The following is a 25,999-nucleotide window of genomic DNA, read 5'->3' as shown; positions in this document are numbered from 1 at the left end:
TACATACCTGAAATGCCCTTCCCGCCCTCTCTTTTCTAAACTGGGCCCTATCTTCCCAGATGCAGATTCTTTCCTGAGATTCACTTCCTCTCTTAGGCCTACTTGATTCTACCTTTCTAGTTTCAAGATTGCTAATCACTAAAAATCATTTCATGCCTACTTTGGCCTTCAACCAGCCCCTTTGCCCCTCCCTTAGTGATTAAGATATAATCTGTTTTCCCAGGTATCTGGTTGTATATGTGAGTGTGTATAGAGCAGGAAGCAATAGCAGGTAGTGACCAAAACAAAACAAAACAAAAAAGAAAGGAAGGAAGGAAGGAAGAAAAAAAAAAGAAGTTGGTGAGGTGGGAGAACTGGACCAGACCAGACGGAGGTCCCATGAGATGAGAATAGGATACATAAAGCCGAAGGTTTAAGAATGGATGGGATGTGGTATCTTTTTAGTTTTGGGGCTTCAGATGTCTCTGGAACACCCAGGTCATATCCAATAGACTTTTGAATATGTGCGTGTGTGTGTGTGTGTGTGTGTGTGTATACATATATTCCCCGCCCCCCACCCCCCAGCTCAACTATATGTGTTTTTCAGTTCATTTTTACAGCTCACAAGACATCTGGGCTGGAGACACGAGTTTGAGTGTTACCAGCTCACAAGTAGTAATTAAAACCATGAACGTGGATGAAATCACCTAGAGAAAGTGTGGGGCCAGAAATCTGTGGGTCCAGGAGAGAGTTCTGGGGAGTTCCAACTCCAAGCAGAAGCCTTGGATTTGTGAATCTTCTTCCAGGAATAGTGTGTGATGTGAAAGAGGGTGAGGAAAGGGCCCTGTAGATCACTAACATTTAGGGGAGAAGAAGGTGAACAGATGAGAAGAGAGGGGCAAAGGCGCAGAAGCCAGGAAAGGTTATCAAGCGGAAGGAAGTCGGTGCATCAAAGCTACTACGGTCAGTGGAGATAACGACAGGAGACTCCACTCCACCCGTAAGATGTGGCAACTAGGAGGCGTCCCTCGCAAGTAGAGTGAGTGAGGTCAGTGGGATGGTGACTGCGTGAGTTGAAAACACTGCAGTTTGAGCAGCTGACTGAAATTACAACCCCCACGGCTTTCACGCGCAGCACACCCTCGCGCATGCGCACTCATAGGCACCAGAGGGCTAATTACAGTGACTTGGCCTTTCGGGAGAGGATCGGCGCACGCGCCTCCCGAGCCCGCCTACTCCGCCGCCGGCCCCTCCCCAGGCCTGCAGAGGGCGCTGCGTCTCGGCGAGACGGAGCGTGGCGCCGCTCTACCCTGCGCCCGGGCTCGGTGGCGGGCGCTGCAGCTCACAGTGCCCACGCCTCCCCTCAGCGCAGGTGGGTCCGCCCGCGGGGGGGCGGGAGTGTCTGGGATCCGTGGGGTGGGCAGGTAGCGGTAGTCTCCAGGCGCGGAGTGGTCTCCATTCTTACGTGCTCCGGCTTGGGTCCGGCCCCGGAGAGGATCGGCTGTGGGCGAGGCGACACGGGTACGAGTCCCGGTCTAGGTGGGCGCCTTCTCTAGGACTAGCGCCGCTTGTCTCAAGACCCTTTCACGTCCCGGGGGTCTCCGCCAAGACTCCCGTGCGGCTTCCGGGGACGCGCTGGGGGCGGGGCTACTGGGGGCGGGGCTCCCGTGATTGACGCTTCTTTCCCCAGGTTTCTCGGTCTTCCACTGGACCCCCTCCCCTGTCCTGAGCCCTGAGCTGGCACCATGGTGAGACCTTTGAGTCAAGCCCCTCACCTCCGCATGCCCGTGGCCCCTCGTGGCTTTGCCTCCGTTGCCATCTATAAACCTGGGGCTCCGCAGTCGGGGGAGTTCGGTGGGTTTGCTCCTGCAAGGCAGCCTGCACCCTTCCAACTCCCCCATCCCTGTAGCACGGGCGCCTGAAGGTGAAGACATCGGAAGAGCAGGCGGAGGCCAAAAGGCTAGAGCGGGAGCAGAAGCTGAAGCTATACCAGTCAGCCACCCAGACGGTCTTCCAGAAGGTGGGGCCCTCAGAGGTAGCCCATTCTCCAGGTGGCCCTCTTACTATATCACAGAGACCAAGAGCTAGGCCTTAGTGTCAGACTGCTTGGATCCATATTTGCATTCCATCGCTTAACAAGCTGTATGACCTTGGGCAAGTTACTGAATCCCTTTAAGTTTCAGTTTGCTCTTCCATAAAATGGGCCTTACTGCATAAGGTTGTTGTGAACATTCAACCAGAGGATACCCGTAAACCCTGAAGCTCTCTGCATGGTACCTATTGTGTAGCGTGGGGTTTACAGAATTTTCAGTAGCTCTGCTTATCTTATTTAGCCTTGCAGTGGGAGACTGATAATGATATCTGACCCTGCTACCTATCTTCTAAGCGCCAGGCTGGTGAGCTGGATGAATCAGTGCTGGAACTGACAAGCCAGATTCTGGGAGCCAACCCCGACTTTGCCACCCTCTGGAACTGTCGTCGTGAGGTGCTTCAGCAGCTGGAGGCCCAAAAGTGCGTAGGAGTTCAGGGCCCCAGGAAGCTGGCCCTGGCCTTGTCCTGCCTGAGTCCGGGCGTAAAGGAAGAATGGGGCAGCCAGGGACATAGGTAGAGGGGAGCTGAGGGCTGGGTGTAGAAAGTGAAGGGCGAGCTGAGCTGAGGTTTCGTGTTGGAGGGCCCTGAGTCCCATTTCCCTCTGAGTGCAGGTCCCCTGAGGAGTTGGCAGCTCTGGTGAAGACAGAACTGGGCTTCCTGGAAAGCTGCCTGCGGGTGAACCCCAAGTCCTATGGTACCTGGCACCACCGCTGCTGGCTGCTCAGCCGCCTGCCAGAGCCCAACTGGGCCCGGGAACTGGAGTTATGTGCCCGCTTCCTCGAGGTCGATGAGCGGAACTGTACGTGCCTGCCTGCCGATTGTGCCCCACGCTCTGGGTCCCTGGGGCCTCAGTAAGGCCCAGGGTTGGGAGGGATGGCTAGGACAGGCCCACAGAGCTGATGGCAAAAGGGGTAAAGGAGCCAAACGCATCCCCCATAGAGCACACATATGTGTTTCTGAGGGCTTCCACGGGAACTCCAGGGGTTCTAGCTGTGCGGCTCCCCTTGCACTACTTCTGAGATGTGCTGTCTCTCCTCCCTTAGTTCACTGCTGGGACTACCGGCGCTTTGTGGCCACACAGGCAGCTGTGCCCCCTGCAGAGGAGCTAGCCTTCACCGACAGCCTCATCACCCGAAACTTCTCCAACTACTCCTCCTGGCATTACCGCTCCTGTCTCTTGCCCCAGCTGCACCCCCAGCCAGACTCTGGATCCCAGGGACGCCTCCCCGAGGATGTGCTCCTCAAAGGTCAGCAGAGTCAGAGGTGCTGGGCAAGACTCTGTGGTGTTGCCTTTCCAGCCCTGTTCCCGAACCCTGTTCCTGAACCTGTTCCTTGGGCTCATTGAGCCCTTACTTTGTGCCTGGCTTTGGGGGCACCTAAGAGTCAACCCCTGGCTACAGCGGACTCGAGTGTCCAGTGGGAAAGATGCAGCCATTGTGTAGGGCCAACAGATGAATGGAACCAAGAGGTGGCGGTACTCCAGGGCGAGGGTGGGATGCTGGGATGGCCAGGGGCCCCCTCAGGGTCCTGGCCATAGCCCATGCCTCCTTGGCCCCTTGCAGAACTGGAGCTGGTACAGAATGCCTTCTTCACTGACCCAAATGATCAGAGCGCCTGGTTCTATCACCGCTGGCTCCTGGGACGAGGTGAGCAGGGGGGAAAGAGGCTGGGCATTTTGGGCTTGGAAGGAATGGAAGAGGATTTAAGGAGACCTGAGGGTGTGTCTCCCCCCAGCTGACCCTCAGGATGCCCTGCGCTGCCTGCATGTGAGCCGAGATGAGGCCTGTCTGACTGTCTCCTTCTCTCGGCCCATCCTAGTGAGTCCTGCAGCTTTTGCCGGAGAGCATCATGGATGTGGGCCTGGTGCCATTGAGGCTGATGGGTCTGTCTTTGTCCCCTGGGCCAGGTGGGGTCTGGGACAGAGACCTTGCTGCTCATGGTGGACGAGTCACCCCTGGCTGTGGAGTGGAGGACCCCAGATGGCAGGACCCGGCCCAGCCACGTCTGGGTATCCCAGGACCAGTGGGACAGAGAAGGGGGCTGGGGCGGGGATGGAGTGGGACAGAGAAGTGGTGAGGCTCAAGCGTTTCCTTAACCCGGTGCTTCCAGCTCTGTGACTTGCCCGCTGCCTCCCTCAATGACCAGTTGCCCCAGCATACATTTCGTGTCATTTGGACAGCAGGCGATGCCCAAAAGGAGTGTGTGCTTTTAAAAGGTGACACAACCTCTACCTCTCCCCCTCGAGGCAGCACTTTCATCCCTCTCCTGCCCTCATGGTGGTCCCCTTCTACTACCCATTCTTGTTCGCAGGCCGCCAGGAGGGCTGGTGCCGGGACTCAGCCACTGATGAGCAGCTCTTCAGGTGATGGCAGGGAAGCACCTGGACCAGGAGAGGGGCTATGGACTCTGGGCACCTGGGGTGGGAGGCTGGGCTTGGGCAGATGGTCTCACACTAGATACTGGGGACAACTGGCGCCCCGAGTAGACGTCATCCCCTCCCCTGCCCTGTGCATCCTCAGGTGTGAGCTGTCGGTGGAGAAGTCCACGGTGCTCCAGTCTGAACTTGAGTCCTGTAAGGAGTTGCAGGAGCTGGAGCCGGAGAATAAATGTGAGGCCCCATTCCCTGACATCCTGCTCTTCTGAGGAGGCCCTTTTCCAGGAGGGCCTCTCGGGGAGAGCAGGAAGGGTCTCCAGATGGGAGTAGAGAAGGTTCTAGGAGAGACAGACCTTTTCCTCACCCTCTCCTTAGGGTGTCTGCTCACCATCATTTTGCTGATGCGGGCACTGGACCCCCTACTATATGAGAAGGAGACACTGCAGTATTTCCAGACCCTCAAGGCAAGTCAGGCCGTGGGAGCAGGGATCAGGGAGGCCCGGAGGGCAGCAGGAAGACAGCTGATGGGCCTTCCTTGCCATCCCCCTCCTTGCCAGGCTGTGGACCCGATGCGGGCCGCATACCTGGACGACCTGCGCAGCAAGTTCCTGGTGGAGAACAGCGTGCTCAAGATGGAGTACGCCGAGGTGCGCGTGCTGCACCTGGGTCATAAGGTATGGCTGCTTTGGGCGCCTCCCAGGGCCCACCCTTCCTTTCTCGTGACCTGGCCAGCTCCTGTGTCCACTCCATGCACTTGAGCGGAGACGCTCTGGCCTCCCTGTGCCCCTGGCTTTGGCCTCAGCAGGTGCCTTTCCAGATGTTCTACCTAACCAAGGTTGACTCCATCTTCCTTCCAACCTAGTCTTCTTTCTGGCCTTGCTTTCTGTCACTTGCCCCCATCTTTCTGGTCACCCAGTCTCAGTCCTGAGTCACCAGGGCCACCTTGTGCCATCCCTTCCCCAGGGCCAGTCACATCTTCATTCCTCCCCACAGTGAGCCCTCACCCACACCCGCTCACTCCGATGCTTCTCTCCCTGGGACAGGCCCCTAAGCCTAAGGCCTGGGTCATTTCCAGAGAGGTCTGACAAACTTCCCAGACTCTGTTTTCTGTCTTTGTGGTCCTTCCCAGTCAGTCTTCCCAACACAGCAGTTCCGTCACGTCACTGCCGCCCACCTCTGCTGCCACCACACTGATCCCCCAGACTCAGCAGGCCCACTCCTGCCAGTATCGGTGCTTTCCCCAGCGCACTCCTCCACCCACCCCCGTGCCTGCCCCCCACTCCAAGCCGCCTACGCCCCTCTTCCCACCCGCCTCCCAACCCCAGCACTCCCTGTCTATCCCTTGTCCTTGATGTGGACTGCTTGGTATTTTAAGGTAAGCTTGTCACATGTTCTGTTCCTGTCCTCGGCCAGGGTCCCCAAGGCCCTGTGTGGGGCACAGAGGGTAAGTGCCTCATGAGCCATGGCTACAGACCCTCCCCCAAGTCTCACTGGATATACCCCTCCTCAGGATCTGACGGTACTCTGCCATCTGGAGCAGCTGCTCTTGGTCACTCACCTGGACCTGTCACACAATCGTCTACGAGCCCTGCCCCCCGCCCTGGCTGCCCTGCGCTGCCTTGAGGTAAAGATTTGCTCCGTCACTGTCCCAGGTGGCCCTTTTCCCTTCCCCCTCAGAGGTCTGCGCACCCCACAAAGAGGTGTCCAGATCCTCCCAGCCCCTACTGATGACCCCTTGCCTTCTCTGCCTCTGTCACCTAGCCTGACCCTAGAAGCCTTCCCTGTACTGTAAGCTGATCACCCAACCTCCCTACTTGATTGCCCCAGTCCCATGCTGCCAGCTGCCCTGCCTCGACTTCTCTGCCCTCTCTGCTCCCCAGGTCCTGCAGGCCAATGATAATACTATAGAGTCCCTGGATGGTGTTGCCAACCTGCCCCGGCTGCGGGAGCTCTCCCTGTGTAACAACCGTATCCTTCCTCCTGAGTGCCTTTTGGGCAGCGGGTGGGGTGAGGTGCCACACTGGGAAGGGACACACAGCAAGTATGTGGGGAGTGGGGGGGGGCAGTTGTGGCAGTGGGAGCTAAGGAGAGAGGATAGCCTGAGGCCACACAGGCCTCATTGCCCTGCACTGGTGGTTTCGCAGGGCGGAAGTGACTCTCTCAAGCCACAGTTCAAAGACCACTAGCCTGCAGGTGTTCTTGGGTACCACCTGATATTTTAAAAACCTGAAACTTTTGTATTTAAAAAACCTAGAATTCTGGTTCTACTTAAAAATGGGAGATTAGGGACTCCTGGCCGGCTTAGCAGTAGAGTATATGACTCTTAATCTCAGGGTTGTGAGTTCAAGCCCCATGCTGGGTGTGGAGTCTACTTTAAAAAAAAAAAAAGGAAGTTAAAGCAGCCTTTGGCCTGCATTTCCACTCAGCCAGCCTTGGGCATTTTTTCTTTTTTTTTTTTTTTTAATATTTTATTTATTTGACAGAAATCACAATTAGGCAGAGAGGCAGGAAGAGAGAGAGGAGGAAGCAGGCTCCCTGCGGAGCAGAGAGCCTGATGCGGGGCTCAATCCCAGGACCCTGAGATCATGACCTGAGCCGAAGGCAGAGGCTTTAACCCACTGAGCCACCCAGGTGCCCCGCCTTGGGCATTTTCGAGTGGAGATTTGGGTACCCCTGGAACCAGAGCTAACTTTGTCCTTGGCTATAGTCTGCCAGTCCCAGCACCACATCCGACCCACCGCTTGGGTTCCTGCCTGGCCCTGGGGTCAGGGGTTTGCAGTCTGGAGCCTTACTCTGTCCAGGGCCGTGTGCCAGATGCCTAGCAGCCAGACTGCCAAGCAGCAGCCCCTGTTCTGGTGGAAAAACCGGGATGGTTATGCAGGATCACATGGGTCTGGGAGAACCGGCCACGCTTTCCTTGACTCTCCTGCCCAAGGCCTCCAGCAGCCAACAGTGCTCCAGCCTCTTGTCTCCTGCCCCAAGCTGGTCCTCCTCCACCTGCAGGGCAACCCGCTATGCCAAGCAGTGGGCGCTTCTGAGCACCTGGCTGAGCTGTTGCCTTCAGTTAACAGCATCCTCACCTAGAGATCCTTCCCCTCCTCACTTGCTCTTTAACTTATTGGGACTGAATAAACAATGGAGAGGCCCCCTTGGGCTGCTACGCTGTGCCACTACTGCTATTACTCCTGCCAGCTATTCTGGACAAGAAAGGGAGAGGGTGAGGCTGTGTCAGCTTTCCCTTGTGCTTTCATCTCAGTTCTGCTGCTTCTTAACTGTGGGGAACCGAAGTCTTTATACTGGGGCAAATCAGCAAAATCTGAGCTCACCTTCTGCTCTGGGCTGGGGCAGGGATCGGGTTTGGGTTCAGGTTCTGGTCGGGGCTGGGCTGTAGAGCAGCTCCAAGTCTCCAACTAGAAGGACTCATAAAAGTTTCTCCCATGACTCCTGCCCATTCCAGAGGCCCTCCATGCCCTGGCTCATTCACCACAGCCGAGAGAGCTGGTCCCATGAGGAATGAGGGTGTCTGTGCCACCCTCTGCAACAACAGCATCGGTCCTCATGAGGAGCATCCTGTAGTTGAAGAGCCCTTGAATATGCTAGGGCTGGCCCTCCCAAGTGCTCAGGGATGAGAAGGTGGGGCCCACTGTACTGAGGAGGAAGCTGCTGGTAGGGTGCTCCCCTGTATGCTGGGCTCGTGCGGGAGCTGTCTCTGCACCTCGGTTGGGGATTCCTGACACGTGTTCTTGCTTCCGCATTGGGACCTAGTGATGGGCAGAGCCTGGCCTCAGCTCCCAAGGTACTGAGCTGGGTGTCAGCTCCCACAGAGCCCCCCCAGATACACCCTTTGTCCTAACTTTAAAGCCCTGAGGTGCTTGGCCTTCCTGGAGGGAGGAGAGGGGAGTGGCTCAGGGGCTCAGGCACTGAGTCAAACCTGGCTAGGTGGGGAAGGAGAAACAAAAGGGAGAGAGTGTGACAAGGCATTTCCCTGGCTCCTTGGGAATCTCCTGGGGCCCACATGTGCTCACACATTTCCGGCTGCTCAGAGCCTTCCCCTCTGCCCAACAAGTTCTTAGTGGCAACCCTCAACAAAGCCCTTTGGCTGACCTGCTTGACACTTGCCTGAAATTTTGATTTTTACTTATGTGTCCCCTGAGAGTGTTGAAGGTATTTCCAGGTCTAGGGCTTGAGAACTGGGCAGGCAAAGGTCAAAGTGGGTGTGGAGGGCTCCCTGCCAGGTCTCAGAGTCTCAGTCCCTGCTCCCCGAGGCCCCTCCCTGCCTGATGCATCACCAAACTCGGCCCTTCCTCAAGTTTGCTTCCTTGTGTCATCTTGCCAACCCCATTTTCACTGTCTTCTTTCGGGGGACACATGGGCGGAGCTAGGACAACAGCAGGATGGAAGGAAGAGACCTCACGAAAAGGGCCCCAACGTTCCCGAACTTTCAGGAGAGCCTCCGCAAAGATGCCTGACCTCCACTTGGCCTTAGGGTTCTCTCAGTGGCATCCCCGATGTTCCTCCAGTGCCAGGGTGGAGTTGGGAGACACACAGGGCAGGTGCCTGGAGCCGGTTGGTCAGGATTTCTGGGAAGAATTCCAGGCTGGAGAATCCTGGACTCCAGCTGACTGGCCACCCTTCTCGGTGAGAGAAGGGGTACTCTGCATTCTAGGGAGGGGGCCTCAATTCCCACTCGAGCAGCAGAGCAAGGATCTAAGCCTTCACCAAGCCCCCAGGCTGAGGGGAGAAAACAAGGAGTTAATCCTACCCTGACCATAACCTGTCATTCCCCTCCCCAACACAATCTCAGACTTGTAGGGACACAGGAAGCTGGGGGCAGTTCGTTCATGCTGGGGTTGTGAAGCAGCTGGAGGAAGAAGGAAGGACAGATGGGTGGGGGGATCAGAGGATCTGGTAGAGCCGGCAGGTCAGGGGTTGGCTGGTGGAGCCAGTCTGAGGGCCTGGTTGCTGATGTCACCAGTCTGCAGCTAAGGAGCCCGGGACCTCCCTGGGCAGGACCAGGACCAGGCCCATGGGCCAGTTTCACAGGGCTGAGCCTGGCCTGGGCCATACCAGATCAGAGCCTGGCAGCAGGGGGCCTGTAAGAGTGGAGCAGAGGCAGGCCACCTGAGCTTGGGAACAGAGGTCCCCTGCTTAGGGGCCAGGGTGGAAGGGGCACCTTGCCCCATTGCCCTCGGGCTCTCACCCAGAAGAGGGTGCCGCTTCTGCCCCAGTCTGGCAGGAATTAGCCTGGAGTGGCATCCCTCAGTGGGGCAGTCTCACCAAAGCCTTCCACTTTCACCTCAGCTTTGAGTTCTGGCAGACCCCGGCCCCACCCCGCATCATCTCATTGCCACAGTTCCTGGAAAGGGGAAAGGAGACAAGGGGATGAGGCCAGCTCTCATTTCCTGCCCCTACCTCTGGAGACAGCCCCTGGAGGCTGGGCCTCTGCAGGGTGTGTGTGGGGGGGAATGGAGCAATCAGGCTTCCCCTTCTCCACAGCTTGGCCCCGCCCTCCCCCCCTCATAAACCACATACTCGCCCGCCCCACACCTTGCACTCACCCCGTCCCAGCAGTTCCGACCTGTCCCAGCCCGGCCGCGGCACTCAGCGCTGCTGTCGCCAACACCGCAGCCAGGTGAGGCTCCATCGGGGACTGCGGTGCTGAACCTGGGGACCTGGATCAGGCCGGACCGGGGCGCGGCCCAGCCAGAGCCTGCCAGCCCGGCTCAGGCTGCCCCGATTCAGAGGCTCTGCGCCCTGGGGACCGCGGGCTACCGCACCTGCAGCGCCCTGCCACCCCCACAGCTCTGTGCGGGTGTTTGACCCAACGTGGGGAATGCCAAGAACCCCAAGTCCTGCGGCTCACTGCCTGTCTTCTGCAGTGAGCCTCTGCTAAGGAATGGGGGTGGGGGTTCTCTGCTTAGAATGAGTCCTAGAGGCAGGTGGCTCATGGACCTCTAAACTGAGTAACTGGCAGGTGGAGGGAGCGGGTCCCAGGGTTGGTCTGTGTACTGGGTCCTGAGGCTGTGACAAGTGTCCACTCCTTTCTGGGATGAATTCTTGAGGGCAGGTTTCTTAACGTGGAGTCTGGTTTGGTGGGTGTCACAGGAGGTGAAAGGGAGAAGATTTCTCTGCAACGTGGGTATTTTCTTTAGGTGAATCTGAGCAGCCTTTGGGGAGGGTCCCTGGTTGGGTTTGGGGGAGTCGCTGGGGCAAGATCAGATCATCTCAGCTGGATGGGACTGAGCTCTCCAGACGGAGGACTTCTGTGTGTGTTGACTGGGGTATTCTAAGTACAGGAGGTCTGAGTGGGTGATCGGAGCCTCCGTGCCTCTTCCACACAGGCATGACAGATGGTCCTCGGTCAGATGTGGGCCGCTGGGGTGGGAACCCCTGGCAACCCCCAACCACACCTTCTCCGGAGCCAGAGCCAGAGCCAGACAGAATGTCTCGCCGAGGAGGCCGTTCCTTCTGGGCTCGCTGCTGTCCCTGCTGCTCCTGCCGAAATGGGACAGATGAGCCCTACGGAGGCCGAGGGTCTCGCTCTGGAAGTCGAAGACCTGACTCCCGGGGCTCAGGTTCCCGCCGACCTGGCTCCCGGACCGGCGATGTGAACGCCGCTGGAGATGGCACCATCCGAGGTGAGGCCCTCCTGTCCACTTTCTCTGTGAGCTGAGAAGCCTTAATGGGGGCCTGGGCTTCCCACAGGGCTTCGCTGACCCAGAGCCGTGGCCTTGCAGAGGGCATGCTGGTGGTGACCGGTGTGGATCTGCTGAGTGCACGGTCAGACCAGAACCGCCGAGAGCACCACACAGACGAGTTTGAGTACGATGAGCTGATTATACGCCGTGGACAGCCTTTCCACGTGGTCCTCCACTTTTCTCGGCCCTATGAGTCCTCTGATCATGTCGCCCTGGAGCTGCTTATCGGTCAGTGGGGCCTGCAGCGGGAGGACAAAAGCCCTAGTGTTGGGGGTGCAGGGGTGCTAGCTAGCAGGGCCTCCCAGCTCTGGTATTAAGGTCGGAGGGACATCTTCAAGCTCCTCCCTCACCCCCCTCCTCACCTCTGCCACGTAAGCCAGGGGCAAGCATGGGAGTATGTTTCAGGGAGGGTCCTGGTGTCCCATTTTCCTAAGCTCAGACTCTGAGCCTCCAGGGGCATCTGTCTCAAATACTTTCTCTTCAGGTGCTTCTTTCAACTTCTTCCTCATCGTGGCTGCCTCTGTGTGTCTTTCTTTCTGTGTCTTCTGTCCTTCCCCAGGGTGTGGCTGGCTCTCTCCCTCCTCTCTGTCCAGCTCTGTCTCTCTCTTTCTCCATCCCCGTGGCCCAGGGCAGGTGCCTCCCTCACCGCGTTGCTTGGTGGCCGTTGACTGCCCAGGCTGGTGATTATGCTGCTGCCGGGGGCGGGCGACTCCTCATACCCTTTGATTAGAGCCCAGCCTTGCCCACCCCAGCCTCTAATTTCCCAAGTACCCCCACCACTGCCACCAGGGATGCTCCAGGCTCTGGAAGCTGCAGCCCCACAGAGTAGGCAGGGTTCCTTTAGAATCTGGGCTGCCCTTCCACAGGGGCTCAGGGCATCTGGACCCAGTCAGGGCAGCCCTGCTTCTCCAGCATAGCCACTGAGACAGGCCAGGTAGAGGGTGATGGTGGCCTGGTCTCTTCTACCCAGCTCTGAGTTCAGTGTCAGGGGAACAGGTTTGGGATGTTGGACTGGGGCTCTGCCCTGGCATGTGGGCCAGCATCGGGTGGGGACAGAGCTGCTCTCAGAGACTGTCACAGACCAAGGTGATGGCCCAACTCAGGGACACACACACGCATGCTGGCTCATACACATTCTGGGTGGGGCTGGGAGAAATCTAAGGCTCTATCTCCCCTCAGAGAAGCCTCATCAGCTAACTGCTGCTTCCTCTACTCCAGGAAACAACCCCGAGGTGGGGAAGGGCACGCACGTGATCATCCCGGTGGGCAAGGGGAGCAGTGGAGGCTGGAAAGCCCAGGTGACCAAGGCCAGTGGGCAGAATCTGAACCTCCGGGTCCACACCTCCCCCAACGCCATCATCGGCAAGTTTCAGTTCACCATCCGCACACGCTGCGAGGCTGGCGAGTTCCAGTTGCCCTTTGACCCCAGCAATGAGATCTATATCCTCTTCAATCCCTGGTGCCCAGGTGAGCCTGCTGGAATCAGGAGCAGGGCATGGACAGGAAGGAGGACCAGTCAGTTTCCCTTCTTAGAATCCTAGACAAGGTCCCTGGCACTAGGAGAAGCCAGCCTCCTGTTGTCCAGGTGAGGTGACTGAGGTCCAGCGTGGACAGGTGACAGCCCAAGGTCATGCAGCCTTGCCTCTGCTGGTGAACAGCTCTGGTTACAGCTGCCTTCCTCCCACCATCTCTGTCACGCTCCTTCTATCCTTCCTGGGAGAGAAGTGCTGTCAGGCTAGCAGTGTTCTCACTCCTCTGTGGACAGTAGTTCTGCAGAATGGGCCCAGGGGCAGGTGGGGCCCAGGGAGAGGGCCAGAGGGGACCAGGTATGTGTGTTTTGGGGACACAGAGGACATCGTGTACGTGGACCATGAGGATTGGCGACAAGAGTATGTGCTTAATGAGTCTGGGAGAATCTACTATGGAACTGAAGCCCAGATTGGTGAGCGGACCTGGAACTATGGACAGGTATGGCTGGCCATGGCCGCATGTGCCTGGGGGAGAAAGAGGCCAGTGGGGTGGGGTGAAGGAGTGGGTGACCTAGGCGTCACCTCTGCCCTCCCTCCCTCCAGTTTGATCATGGAGTGCTGGATGCCTGCCTGTACATCCTGGACCGGCGGGGAATGCCATATGGAGGCCGTGGGGACCCTGTCAGTGTCTCCCGGGTCATCTCTGCCATGGTGAGCACCCTCATGTCTCTGAGTGTTATTATGTGTCTGCTTCCTGCCCTCTCCGTCCAACGCTGCTGCCTTTTCTGATTTCTCCAGGAACTCGGCCCTATCCTGCCCTTGCAAAGGATATTGTGGGAGGGGTCTTACTACCTCTCTTTCCTTCTTGCCTGGCCCCACCCCACTCTTCCTGGCTTCAGTCCCAGCTCTTGTGGAATGTAGGGCCAAACCCAAAACTTGGCACACCCAGGATTCCCATTACAGTGTCAGATCTGGCAGCGGTTGTGGGGGGGACCTGTTGATTTTGGGAGGGGTGGGCAGGGCTCAGGCTGTTGGCTAGATCCCAAGGCATTTATGGGTAAGGGGTGGGGGCAGGGGCAGGGCTGGGGACTACATGGAAGGTCCCAGACATCTCCCTCCACGCACACCCACTCCATTCTGTCCTGGGCAGGTAAACTCCTTGGACGACAACGGGGTCCTGATTGGAAACTGGTCTGGTGATTACTCTCGAGGCACCAACCCTTCAGCCTGGGTGGGCAGCGTGGAGATCCTACTCAGCTACCTACGCACTGGCTATTCTGTCCCCTATGGCCAGTGCTGGGTCTTCGCTGGCGTGACCACCACAGGTAGTGGAGGGCCTGGGCCAGGAGCTGCCTGGGCCATATGTGAAAGAGGGAGGGAAACCAGAGCCCCACCCAGTGGTGGCTCTAGAGCAGGGACAAGTGGGGGGGATGGATGGTAGGCTGACCTTAATTATCATTAATTAGTGTTAACTACTTAGAGAGGCCTAGAGGAAAGGAGGGAGAAGAGCCAGGCAGGGACAAGTCAGGCAGGTAGCCTGGCTTCCCTTGACCCCCAACGCTCCCTGGCCCCAAGACCTCCAGACCCCTGACACCATTTGGCAACCCCAGTGACCCTTGTCACCCTGTTGTTCCTCACCTTGCCCACCACCCCCACCCTGTCTGGGCCCTGAACCCTAACCCTGGCTCCTCCACAGTGCTGCGTTGCCTGGGCCTGGCTACCCGCACTGTCACCAACTTCAACTCAGCACACGACACAGACACATCTCTCACCATGGACATCTACTTTGATGAGAACATGAAGCCCCTGGAGCACCTGAACCACGATTCTGTTTGGTGAGGCTGGGGCTGGGCCTGGGTTGCTTATTCCTGCCAAGGGATGGTGACCACGACCTGGACTTTGAGGGGACAGTGGGGAGGCCCTGAACAGGCTGCTTAGACCCAGCCCACCCTTCATGTCCATCCAGGAACTTCCACGTGTGGAACGACTGCTGGATGAAGAGGCCAGATTTGCCGTCGGGCTTTGATGGGTGGCAGGTGGTGGATGCTACGCCCCAGGAGACCAGCAGCGGTGAGGCGGGGCCCTGCTTGGCCCCTGTGTCCCACCTTGGCCCCATCCCCATCTCCCAGCCTGGGTGACAGACCCCGAGTGTCAGGGCCGGTCTGGGCCATGCCCTTAAAGGGCCAGGCCCTTTAACCCCCATGTTTTTTTAAATGGGCTTACCAACAGAATCGCCGCCTGGCCTTTAGTCGATCGTTGCCTTTCTGTGTAACCATCTGTTTGCTTAGATTTCCTTTGTTTATGATTTCTTATGATTTATATATTCAGATGGCTCACAAATCAAAAGACTCAAGAGAGTTCAGTAAGAGGTTTCCCTTGCAAATACACCCACTCTTCTCATTTGCTTTTTTACTCATACATCTCGGAGATAATTAATTGAAGGCCTCTTTTATTTAAATATATATATTTAAAGTTAAAAAGGTCATTATAATAAGTAGTACATGCCCGGAAGGTGGAGTGGGGGAGTCTAGAATTGAATAACACAAAATGTAAAAGTTCCCTAATTCTCTCTCGGGATGTTTTTGTTTTGTCTTCAGTAAATGTCTAGCTCCCAGCCCAAATCTGACCCATCAGACATCTCAGGGATAGATGGATACAAGAATCTATATTTTTGAAAGTTTGAAAGTTCCCCTGCTGATGCTGGAGATCAGCTGGGTTGGAGACCACCTCAAGCTCTTGTGGGACACATGGCAGTGGTAGCCCAGAGAGGTCAAGTGACTTTCTCTAGGGCACAGAGCAGTAGGTCAGCCGCAGAGCCTCTCCTATCCCTGACTCCTCCCTTCACACATTCTCACTTTCACCAAGTTCCCCTCTTGTCTGTTCTGTTGCACATTTTGAGGTGTATGTATGGTACAGAGTAAAACCAGAGTTCAGACAGGTTTGAAGAAGAAAATAGTCCTCATAACCCAAACCTCAGAGACCATCACTGATGTCCTCACCTACTGATTTCCTTTTCCCCAGCACACACATTTCTGCCAAAACTAGACCTGCTGTACACTGTGTTCTCAAACAGCCCTCCCTTCCTACCTTAACATTCCAGGGCTAGGCAGCCAGGCCTCCCGCATCTTGTTGCCTTCTTCCCCACATCTCCCTTCTTCACCCCATGTCAGATGGCATTTGCCTAGCCTACATTCCTTCTATCTGGCCAGATCCCTCCCTCTCAGTCATCTCTAAGAATGGTGCTCCCTGACTCCTGCAACCCAATGATGCCCACCAGGACAGCCTGGCCCAGGACCCTGGGAGAGCTGAGTTCCCGTCCCCACTCTGGGGAACATTGGGGTGCAGAGCCTGCAGGGGTTCCGAGACCAGACAGACCCAGGCTTGATTCTAGCTTGATCACTTCTCAGGTCACCTTGGGCAAGTTGCTTGCACCTTTGCACTTTGGTGTTTCTATAATATGGGGAATATATATATATATATGTACTAGATAGGGTTGTTGGGGGAATTCAATGAGGTCATCATACATTCGAGAGATTAGCAGCATGCCTGGAGCATAGCAGCTTTTCTGTCAATATCTGTTCCTTCCTTTCTCTGATCTGATTGTCTTGTCAGACCCTGATATCTGTTTGGCCTCCCTGGGCCTGTTTCCTCATCTGTTAAAGGAAACCATAGTGCTGGTGTTTTCTAAAATTCTTTTCTTTGTGTCTTTCTTTTCTTTTCTTTTTAAGATCTCATTTATTTGAGAGAGAGAAGAGAAAGCACAAGCCGGGGAGCAGCAGAGGGAGAGGGAGAAACAGACTCCATGCTGAGCAGGGAACCCGATGTGGGGCTCGATCCCAGGACCCTGGGGTCATGACCTGAGCTGAAGGCAGACACTTAACAGACTGAGCCACCCAGGCACCCCTCTAAGATTCTTCTTTTGGATGGCCCTCACTTCCTATTTTGTGTCCTCTGTGCCAAGCTTCTTCCTTGTCAGTCCATCTCCACCAGAAATCTCCCCTGAGCATGCTGAGAACAGACTCTATTTCCCACCAGCTCCCTTTCCACCTCCCCAAAGAGAGGACACACTGCAGGCTCCAGAGCTGAGGGTTTGTTCTGGATCTTCCTGGAAGGGTGGCTCTTTTCCCAGCCAGCAGGCAGAGCCACAATGGGCTCTGGGTTTGTCTTGATGCAGGATGGGGGTCCTAACCTCTGGGGTCACAGACAGCCACCATCCAGCTTCAGCCAGTGGAGGAAGGATGTGCCAAGGATTTGGTTGTCAGGGCAGGCTTGTCCCACATTTGGCCTCGCCCTGGTTGACTGAGGCCAAATGGAACCGAACTCTTCTTTGTGTTCCTTCCCTGGGTTTCACCAGGTGGCAGGTGACCCTGAGGCAGTGGGCAATGGGCCCGGTTGGGTGGGCCTCTCCTGAGGATCAGAGGGTTCCCTCAGCCTCCTTTGATCCCCCCCTTTTTGTTCTGCTCCCCTAGGCATCTTCTGCTGTGGGCCCTGCTCTGTGGAGTCCATCAAGAATGGCCTGGTCTACATGAAGTATGACACACCCTTCATTTTTGCCGAGGTGAGGGCTCTGCTCCAGGTCCTTCTGAGGCAGTCTGGTGGGACGAGAGCACTGGTATCGGGTCTGAGTTCTCTGGTCCTGACTTCACCGCTGACAGAGTAGCTGTGTGACCTTGGGCAAGTCATTCATTCTAGAGTCTAGGTTTCTTCCACTGTGAAAGGGTGATAATCATGGCTGCTGTGCTTCCTGTGCTCAGGATCAAAAGAAATAATGAGTATGAAACTGCTTTATAAGTCATAAAGCCAGTGGATGAGCGTAAGGGATTACTGTTATTAATGCCAAATGTACTACACGGAGCCTCCCAGCTTCTCGTCTCCGCCTTCGTCTGGCTCAGCTTGGAAAGTCTCCCAGTTCGACTGTGCAAGGAAGTTCCTGACCTTTGGATCTAGCCCTCCCTGCAGCTGGGGGTCAGGCCCACCCTCAGACCCTCAGGCTTGCTCCATCCTGGCTCATCGCCCCCCACCACTCCCTTCCTCTGACAGGTCAACAGTGACAAAGTTTACTGGCAGCGACAGGACGATGGCAGCTTCAAGATCGTGTATGTAGAGGAGAAGGCCATTGGCACACTCATCATCACAAAGGCCATTGGATCCAACATGCGGGACGATGTCACCCACATGTATAAACACCCAGAAGGTACCAGTCCTCCGGCCTGCTTGGCTCTGGCCCATCCCTGGGGTTCCCACTGAGCACCTGCCCACTCCAGCAGCAGCCACAACCTCACCCCAACCCTCGACCCCCACCCCCACCCAGGCTCAGAAGCAGAGCGGAGGGCAGTGGAGACAGCAGCCGCACATGGCAGCAAACCCAACGTGTACTCCAGCCGCGACTCGGCAGAGGATGTGGCCATGCAGGTGGAGGCCCAGGACGCAGTGATGGGGCAGGACCTGGCAGTCTCCGTGGTGCTGAGCAATCGCGGCGGCAGTCCCCGCACCGTGAAGCTGCACCTTTACCTCTCGGTCACCTTCTACACCGGGGTCACAGGGCCTGTGTTCAAGGAGAGCAAGAAGGAAGTGGTGCTGGCGCCAGGGGCCTGTAAGAGCCCCTTCCCCAGCCTTGCCCCATGGGCGGCCAGGAACCCTGGGGCTGTGGGCCCGGGAACCCCCCCGGAGGACGTGTCTGGGTAAGAAGGCCCCCGTGACACCTTACGTCTTCTCCACAGCGGACCGTGTGTCCATGCCTGTGGCCTACAAGGAATACAGGCCCCACCTTGTAGACCAGGGCTCCATGCTGCTCAACGTCTCGGGCCACGTCAAGGAGAGTGGCCAGGTGCTGGCCAAGCAGCATACCTTCCGTCTGCGTACCCCAGACCTCTCCCTCACAGTGAGTGTGGCTTGCTGGGTGCCCCGGGTATGCGTGGGGGTGGGGTGCTGGGAGAAGGTGGAGGGGAAGGGGGCGAGGGCAAGAAGCTGGGAGAGGGCTGGCCTGGCGAGCAGTTCCAGGAGAAGGAGATTGGAGACTGGCTTTGGGTCTTTGGGCCTCCGTGTCCTCATCGGTAAAATCAGATCTCATATTCCTGATTGGAGTTTCTTCTCTGGCTTTTGCGGAGCCCTGTTTCTCCCCAGGGTGGAAGTGTGGGACTTGGGGAGATGTTGATGCAGAGTTTTCCTTCTGGTGGAGTGATGGTTCCACTGTATCTGGCCGGGCTCTCTGACATGGAGGGGGCTTCTTCTTCTCCTAGTTATTGGGGGCAGCTGTGGTTGGCCAGGAGTGCGAAGTACAGATTGTCTTCAGGAACCCCCTGCCTGTCACCCTCACCAACGTCGTCTTCCGGCTTGAGGGCTCTGGCCTACAGAGACCCAAGATCCTCAATGTGGGGTGAGTCTGGCCTCTCCCCAACCCTGCCCTTTTCTGCCATGGGTCCCACGCTGCTTCCTCTCTTGGTCAGGACAATAGTCAGCCAGAACCCAGTACAGCAGTCTGGAGCCAGCCAGCAATGTCTCCTGACTCAGTTCAGGGCCAGGAGCAGTTAAGAAGACCTGGCATGTGCCTAGTGCTAGGCTGGTCCTTCCCTGCGGTCTCCCTGGGGAGCTGGCACTTCCCTTAGGAGTCATTAGCAGCTCATCACTGCCACATGCCCAGCGCTCAGGAACCCACTGGGCACTTCAGGGTCGTTATCTCATTCGAAGACCACAAAAACCCTGTAAGGTACATTCGAGCTCATCATATGATTAAAAACAAAGCCTTGGGATCCTGAAGACTTAGGTTCAAGTCCCAACTCCAACACTCACTGGCTCTGTGCCCTGGAGCAGGTGACTTATCTCCTTGAAGCCTATTTTCTCACCTGGAAAGTGGGCATGACAACACTCTGGGTTCCGAGGGAGGTTCAGAGAGCTAGGTGAGATAGGCACGTAAAGCATTTAGTTTGGCCTTGGCCCAGCGTGAGTCTCTGTTGGTTGTTCTTATTTTGATTATGGCCACTGTTGGCCCCGCTTTACCACAGGGAAGCTGGCTGCCATGCCATAAGGGGCAGATGGCACACCTGACAGGCAGGCTCACAACCCCCTTGCTGCCTTTGCATCATGAGGGCAGAGCAGCAGTTCCCAAGATGAGGGCCCTGTGCCTCAGGCCCCCCATCAGTCTCCCTGGGCCTCAGCCCTGGCCAGGCGAGCCTCTGTACCCAGTGTGGTGACAAAATGCTTGTGTCCCTGGGCCTGTGCTGTCATCTCTGACATAGATGTGCACACGTTGCGATATCCCTTCCCAGAATAGCGCAGAGGGAAAGCAGAGAAGGCCAAAGGCTGACCTTTAAGATCAGACTTCTGAGGACAGGGGCAGGTGTTTTCCTCTTTTGACAAAGAGTGCCTGAGGGAAAGGGGTGGCCCCTGTGGAGGAGTGGGATGAGGGAAGCAGGGGGTCCCTGCCTGCCCTGCCCACTCCTTCTCCTGACACACAGCAGGCTCTGCTCGGCGGTGGCCGCTCACTTTTGCCAACAGGCCAAAGCTGAATAGTTGCTATCCTGATCTTTGCCCCAGCCTTGACCCTTGGTGATGTGATATGCCACAGAAGAGTGCTTTCCCCCATTCACCCTACGTGGGTCCCTGTCACCTTAGAGAGTACAGCTTGGGACTCCCGGGGAGCTCACCGTGTAGACATCTCTCACCTACAGATGATGGAGAGCAGTTCCCAGAGCTGGACTCCCCTCAGCACCTCCATCAGACCTTAGATTCTTGCCCCCAAACTGGGAGTAAAGAGGGGACCCCTGTGCTGAGCATGGGGGGATCCATCTCCTCTCTTTAGCTGTGAGGCTTGTATGAGCCTCCCCCAACCCCTGCCTTTAAAGGCCCCAGTCCGTGCCCCACACCCCCAAACAAGAGGTTTGGATGATGGTTTCTCAAGGTAGGTTCTCCTTAGACATTCTTTGGCTCCTCGCTACTTCGAGCCCAGGCTGGGGTCTACAGAACAATTGAGAACTCTGAGGGGAAGTGCCTGGGCTGGTGGTTCAGATATATTAGATTCCAAGTTGGGTGTTACTCTGCTCTCATTGGCACATCAAAGGCTGTGGGATGGAAACCCCATTAAGCCTAAGGTGTGCCTTCCAGCGGGGCGACTGTCCACTTAGTAAACATTCCAGACTTACTCCTCCAGATGGCTGTTGTCAGGGCCAAACCAGTCACCAGGGGAGGCTGGAAGTCTGTTCCAAGCCCTTCTGGGGAATTTCCCCCACAGTCTGAATCATAGTCTCTAGAATGTCCTTAGGGTGGCCTTCTGGGACAGTTTTGACTTTGGGGAAACAGCCTGAGGCTATTTAGAGCTAAGATTAATTAATAAGGCAGATGATCAAGATGGGTGGGGATGCCCTCTTCCATCAGAAATGAAGCTTGGCTGTAAAGGAGGAATGGGATGCCGGGGCAGGGGCTGGGGGTTGGGGGGGCGAGACAGAGAGAGACACTAGACTGGGTGCACTTGATGGACCTGTGGTTTTCAGTGGCTCAGACGAAAAGTCTGAGAGGTGTTTTTAGAAATGTTTCAAATCTTGGCAACATGGTTGAACAAGTACGTAATTGCAGGACAGTGCTCATTTGGATGTCTCATTTCTGGTGTCCCTGTCAGAGAGTTGGTTTCATTACCTGCACTCAGTTTCAGGCACATTCCAGCTGTAGCAGCTGATGTACCCCACTTAAACTCACAGATGTAGGTGTATCAGGGTCGCAGCTGATACCAAGGTCAGGGCTGGAAGAGATCTTGATGTTGCTGGCTGGAAGCTGGAAAGCGGCTTCCCCTAGGAAATATGTTACAAATAAAGCCTGTATTCTGAAATAGTACAGTTCAGTTCTAGTGTAAATTAAGTAGAATGTTTTTTAAAAATTTGTATTTATTCGACAGAGAGAGAGCACAAGTAGGGGGAGCAGGAGAGGGAGAAGCAGGGTCCCTACTGGCTCGATCCCAGGACCCTGGGGTCATGACCTGAGCCATAGGCAGATGCTTAACTGACTGAGCTGCCCAGGCACACCTGGAACTTTATTTTATTTTATTTTATTTTTTATTTTTTTTTAAGATTTTATTTATTTATTTGACAGACAGAGATCCAAGTAGGCAGAAAGGCAGGCAGAGAGAGAGGGGGAAGCAGGCTCCCTGCTGAGCAGAGAGCCCGATCAGGGCTCAATCCCAGGACCCTGAGATCATGACCTGAGCTAAAGGCAGAGGCTTTAACCCACTGAGCCACCCAGGCACCCCGCACACCTGGAATTTTAAAGGCTGGTCTGAGCCTAAACAACTTGACTCTTGTATCTATGGAAAAGTCGGCAGAAGTTACAAATACAAATTTGTAGCCAGCCACAGTATAGCCTATCTGTTATGTTGTAGACTTCATGTCTAATTATATATATATATATATATACTTTTTTTTTAAGATTTGATTTATTCATTTGACAGACAGAGATCACAAGTATGCAGAGAGGCAGGCAGAGAGAGAGAAGGAAGCAGGCTCCCTGCTGAGCAGAAAGCCCGATGCAGGGCTCGATCCCAGGACCCTGGGATCATGACCTGAGCCGAAAGCAGAGGCTTGAACCCACTGAGCCACCCAGGTGCCCCTCTAATTATATATTTTGATAAGAAGTCTAGAAATTTGGTCTTTAACTTAACAGATGGACTGTACATACTACATGCCTGCCACTTCTTTCCTCCTTTGTGGAGCTTAGAGGCACCTACAAGACTATCTGATCCCACCCCCTTATTTTGCATTTCACTCCCATTTTGCAGACCAGAAAGTGAGAATCAGAGAAGTTTCATGACTTATCATAAACCACACAGCTAACAGCAGTAGCAGAAAGAGTACAAAGTGGTCCAGGGAAGCCCTTTGGAAGCAGGCTCCAAGCTAGATGTTTTGTCCCAAGGAGAGCGCATCTTTGAAGTTGTGGTACCAGCTCATTCCCTGGGAGGACTGAGGTGTCTGCCCAGAGTTGGGCCAGAGAAGAGATCCCCAGGGCAGGCTTAGTTTGACTAGGGGGCCAGAAGCAAGGGTTCAGGCAGAGGCAGGAAAGGACGGATGCTAAGAGGCATGTGCCAGCAGGATGGGGATGCAGTCATGTTCAGTGTGTAAAGCGCACACCTGGGCTGCTGGGGGAGCTCAGAGCAGGACAAGGCTTATTTCCGTGAGGGCAGGAGGTGCTCAAGGGAGCCTTCACTGAGAGTGTGGTATGAGCAGGGCCTGGAGCCAGCCCAGGAGCAGAGCGTGAAAACAGCATGAGTTCAGGGAGGGGAAGGAGCTGACTCTCAGGGCTGGTGGGCAGGAAGAATGGTGGAATGGTGGGGGATGATGAGGCCATGCAGGCAGGGCTGAGTCAGAGGGAGCCTGTGTGTCGGGTTAGGGAGCTTCAGTTTCATCCCGTAAGTGCTGAGGAAGCCCAACCCGCAAAGGGTTCAGCTCACCTCTGAGTTAACAGAGACCAGAGTGGAAAAGTAAGATAGGACCTAGGAAGCAAGAAGGCCAGTTAGAAGGCTGGTGAAATTGTGACTTCCAGAGGGATGGCCTGGGACTAAATAGCTAGATATCCATGAGGAAGGGAGAAAATGAAGACACTAGTAAGTGTGTGCGTACCCACACGTGTATGTCTTTCTCTCTTTCTCACACACACACACATGCACACACACACACAAGTGTGTGTCACTTTAAAAGATACCAGTTGTCTGTTCTTGGGAAGAACTATCCTTTTTCTCTGAGATAGCGTCCGTCCAATGTTTTGAGATAATTTTCTTCCACTTCCTTTCTTGGCAAAACTGAAATTATTTGGCAGTACTGTACTAAGCCCCCAAATCTCATTTTTTTTTTTAAGATTTTATTTATTTGAAAAAAATTTTTATTTATTTGAGAGAGAGTGTGTGCCCACACACACACACACAAGCAGGGGGCAGGGCAGAAGAAGAGGGAGAAGCAGACTCCCTGCTGAGCAGGAGGGTGGGGAACTAGGCAAGATCTGCGGCTTGATCCCAGGACACCAGGAACATGACCTGAACCAAAGGCAGATGCTTAACTGACTGAGCCACCTGGGCACCCCCAAAGTCTGGGTTTAACTTTCTTCAGTCCTGGAAACCCCAGATGAGATAGGTATGGATGGTTATGGTTAGGGCCGGAGCACTGGTGGTGGAGAGGTAGGGGAGACAAGATAGCTATTTCTGTACAGGTCTTTGTGGGAGTGCAGAGGGAGGAGTCTTGGGAGGACCAGAAGATTCCCAGCTTAGGCAGCTGGGAGGCCACTGACTTGACTATGTAGAGGCAAAGGCCAGGAGGCCTTGGGGCTCAGGCTTTGTCCTGGCCATGGGTGTAGGGGTTCCAGCTGAGCCCAGAAATGCCTGAAGGGCTCTACTTCCTGCTCCTTCCTTCCTGGCTGCCACATCACCAATGACCCTGTCTCTGTCCACAGGGACATTGGGGGCAATGAGACAGTGACATTGCACCAGAAGTTCGTGCCTGTGCGACCAGGCCCCCGCCAGCTCATCGCCAGCTTGGACAGCCCACAGCTCTCCCAGGTGCACGGTGTCATCCAAGTGGACGTGGCTCCGGCCCCGAGGGGTGGGGGCGTCTTCGCAGATGCTGGAGGTGACAGTCACTCAGGGGAGACCATCCCTATGGCATCTCGGGGTGGGGCTTAGCCCCTGGCCAGGAGTGATGGGACTGGAGTCAGATGAGCAAGGACATTGCCTCAAGTCAGGGGCCTACTGCAGAGCTGCTCCCCAGAGGCCCAGGAGGGGAGGCTGGGGCATCTGGGGAGGAAGCCATTCTTTACTTGCACAGGGCAGCACAGATGCTAATAAACTATTTTTTAATGAACTGTTTTTAAGGAAAATGTTCTGTCCATTTGTGAATTCATGCCAGGCCAAGGAGTGTGGACTCACAGTCTGTCCCAGGGATGCATGGGGCATTTCTGGTGCTGTTGGGTCAGAGAAGGCTGGCCGGTGGGTCAGCAATGGGACCAGCTCAGCAACTCTCGAGATAGGGCTGCTTAGCACCAGGACAACCTTGAGTGTTTGACCCACCCCCCAACCCCAGGGTGCAGCTACTGACCAAAACCCTTTGGAAGCCCCCTGGAGTGGGGTTGGACCACCTCCCTTCCCTGGCACCTACAGTGGGAGAGAAGGATCTAAACTGCCTTTTGGAGAGACATGTTGGAGATACAAGTAGGCTGGCATTCTCTCTGAGCAGCAAAAACCACTTTCCAATATTTGTTTTCAAATGTCCTCATCTAAGAATTTTTACAAAAGAAATACATGTTCAATGTTGAGAATTGAAAGAATACAGAAGATTGTAAAGAAGGAGACAAGAAGCCTCAGCTACCACCAGGTACAGAAAATAGTTGTTAACATTGTGTTTTATATGCTGTTTCCCATCCCTCCCCGCCACGTAACTGGGATAAGCATTTTCCCCCAGCATTAAATATTTTCCCAAAACATCATGTTTACACTGGACAGTGGTCTTGGCTTCCAGGCCTTCCTCCTGGTCCTCCTGCGGCCCCGGCTGAGCCTTGGGGTGTTGAAGTGACTTAGGCCCCCAACCAGCTACACACTGCCTTGGTGAGCCCTACCAGTCTCCTGGTTGTAAAGACTGCTGGACTCCCACATTGTATCTGTTTTCCTTGAACTTCAGACTTGCTTATCTCTTGCTTTCTCAGCACATCTACTGGATATCTCATAGATGCCCCTCGTGGTATGTGTCCAAGATTGAACTCCAGACCTCCTGCAGCCTACATCCTGTGGCATCCCCTCTATCAGCAACTGGCAACTCCATCTTTCCAAGTTTCATGGGCCCCAAATCTTGGAGTCACTCTTGGCTTTCCTTCTCTCACATCCCACATCCAGTGGACCAGTGGACCTTGATGGTCTATCTCCATACAGAGCTGTTCAGAATCTGACCGGTCCTCATCTCCTCTTCCCTTCCCAGGTGCGGCATGCAGCTGCCTTCAGCTCTCATCTGGGTTGTTCCCCGGCCTCCTGATCATTTCCTCCACTTCCGCTCTTGCCTTCTGGTCCTCTGTTCTGCACATAGCAGCTGGAATGGCAGGGCAAATCTAATCCAGTCAGTCCTCTGCTCAAAACCTTCTACAGGCCTGGCCCCTGCTTTTCCTTCTGGAGGAGCACTGCCCCCAACTTGCAAGGCCAGTCCTGCCCTGTTATCCAGGTCTCAGCTCACAGGCCACTTCATCAGGGAGCTCTTCCCTGACCTTCCATCTGATTATTTTCCTGGCCCCTGGTCTCTTTATCATCCTATTTTGTTTCATGTCCTGCCTAGCATTCATTGTTGGACACTGGGGTGTTTTCCTGCTTATTAAATTGTCCCTTTTCTCTGAAATGTGAGTTCTGGAAGAACTGAGACATTCTGTGTCTCAGTTCCACA

The 25,999-nt window shown here is 55.3% G+C and overlaps 2 protein-coding genes across 9 annotated transcripts; both read left to right on the top strand.

Annotated features, from left to right (window-relative positions):
* The first annotated feature begins 1,223 nt into the window (after positions 1-1,223).
* Positions 1,224-7,604, top strand: RABGGTA (Rab geranylgeranyltransferase subunit alpha). 6 transcript variants are annotated; one of them, XM_059181761.1, is made up of 18 exons: positions 1,224-1,351; positions 1,670-1,727; positions 1,889-1,999; positions 2,366-2,490; positions 2,682-2,869; positions 3,114-3,317; positions 3,633-3,716; positions 3,805-3,887; positions 3,977-4,078; positions 4,180-4,285; positions 4,381-4,432; positions 4,590-4,678; positions 4,820-4,908; positions 5,002-5,118; positions 5,574-5,675; positions 5,955-6,068; positions 6,325-6,412; positions 7,380-7,604. In XM_059181761.1, the coding sequence occupies exons 2-18, from the start codon at positions 1,725-1,727 to the stop codon at positions 7,526-7,528; spliced, it is 1,806 nt and encodes a 601-aa protein (XP_059037744.1). In that variant the 5' UTR covers positions 1,224-1,351; positions 1,670-1,724; the 3' UTR covers positions 7,529-7,604. The 6 variants fall into 6 exon arrangements, with proteins under 6 accessions (XP_059037744.1, XP_059037749.1, XP_059037745.1 ...); XM_059181762.1 differs by lacking the exon at positions 1,224-1,351 and adding an exon at positions 1,358-1,500 and having other exon boundaries at positions 2,372-2,490; XM_059181760.1 differs by lacking the exon at positions 1,224-1,351 and adding an exon at positions 1,358-1,500.
* On the top strand, positions 7,524-24,439 carry TGM1 (transglutaminase 1). Of its 3 annotated transcripts, none has more exons than XM_059181756.1 (15): positions 7,524-7,661; positions 10,786-11,082; positions 11,182-11,370; positions 12,361-12,609; positions 12,992-13,110; positions 13,215-13,322; positions 13,762-13,936; positions 14,308-14,446; positions 14,578-14,681; positions 17,081-17,169; positions 17,652-17,805; positions 17,923-18,204; positions 18,332-18,492; positions 18,851-18,987; positions 24,033-24,439. In XM_059181756.1, the coding sequence occupies exons 1-15, from the start codon at positions 7,580-7,582 to the stop codon at positions 24,259-24,261; spliced, it is 2,514 nt and encodes an 837-aa protein (XP_059037739.1). In that variant the 5' UTR covers positions 7,524-7,579; the 3' UTR covers positions 24,262-24,439. The 3 variants fall into 3 exon arrangements, with proteins under 3 accessions (XP_059037739.1, XP_059037742.1, XP_059037741.1); XM_059181759.1 differs by lacking the exon at positions 7,524-7,661 and adding an exon at positions 7,749-9,082; XM_059181758.1 differs by lacking the exon at positions 7,524-7,661 and adding an exon at positions 7,749-10,076.
* The last annotated feature ends 1,560 nt before the right edge of the window (positions 24,440-25,999 follow it).

This window comes from Mustela lutreola, chromosome 7 (assembly GCF_030435805.1).
Source record: "Mustela lutreola isolate mMusLut2 chromosome 7, mMusLut2.pri, whole genome shotgun sequence".
NCBI classification, from domain to species: Eukaryota; Metazoa; Chordata; class Mammalia; order Carnivora; family Mustelidae; genus Mustela; species Mustela lutreola.
The sequence above is the reverse complement of the archived record's forward strand: the minus strand, read 5'-3'. Positions and strand labels throughout refer to the sequence as shown.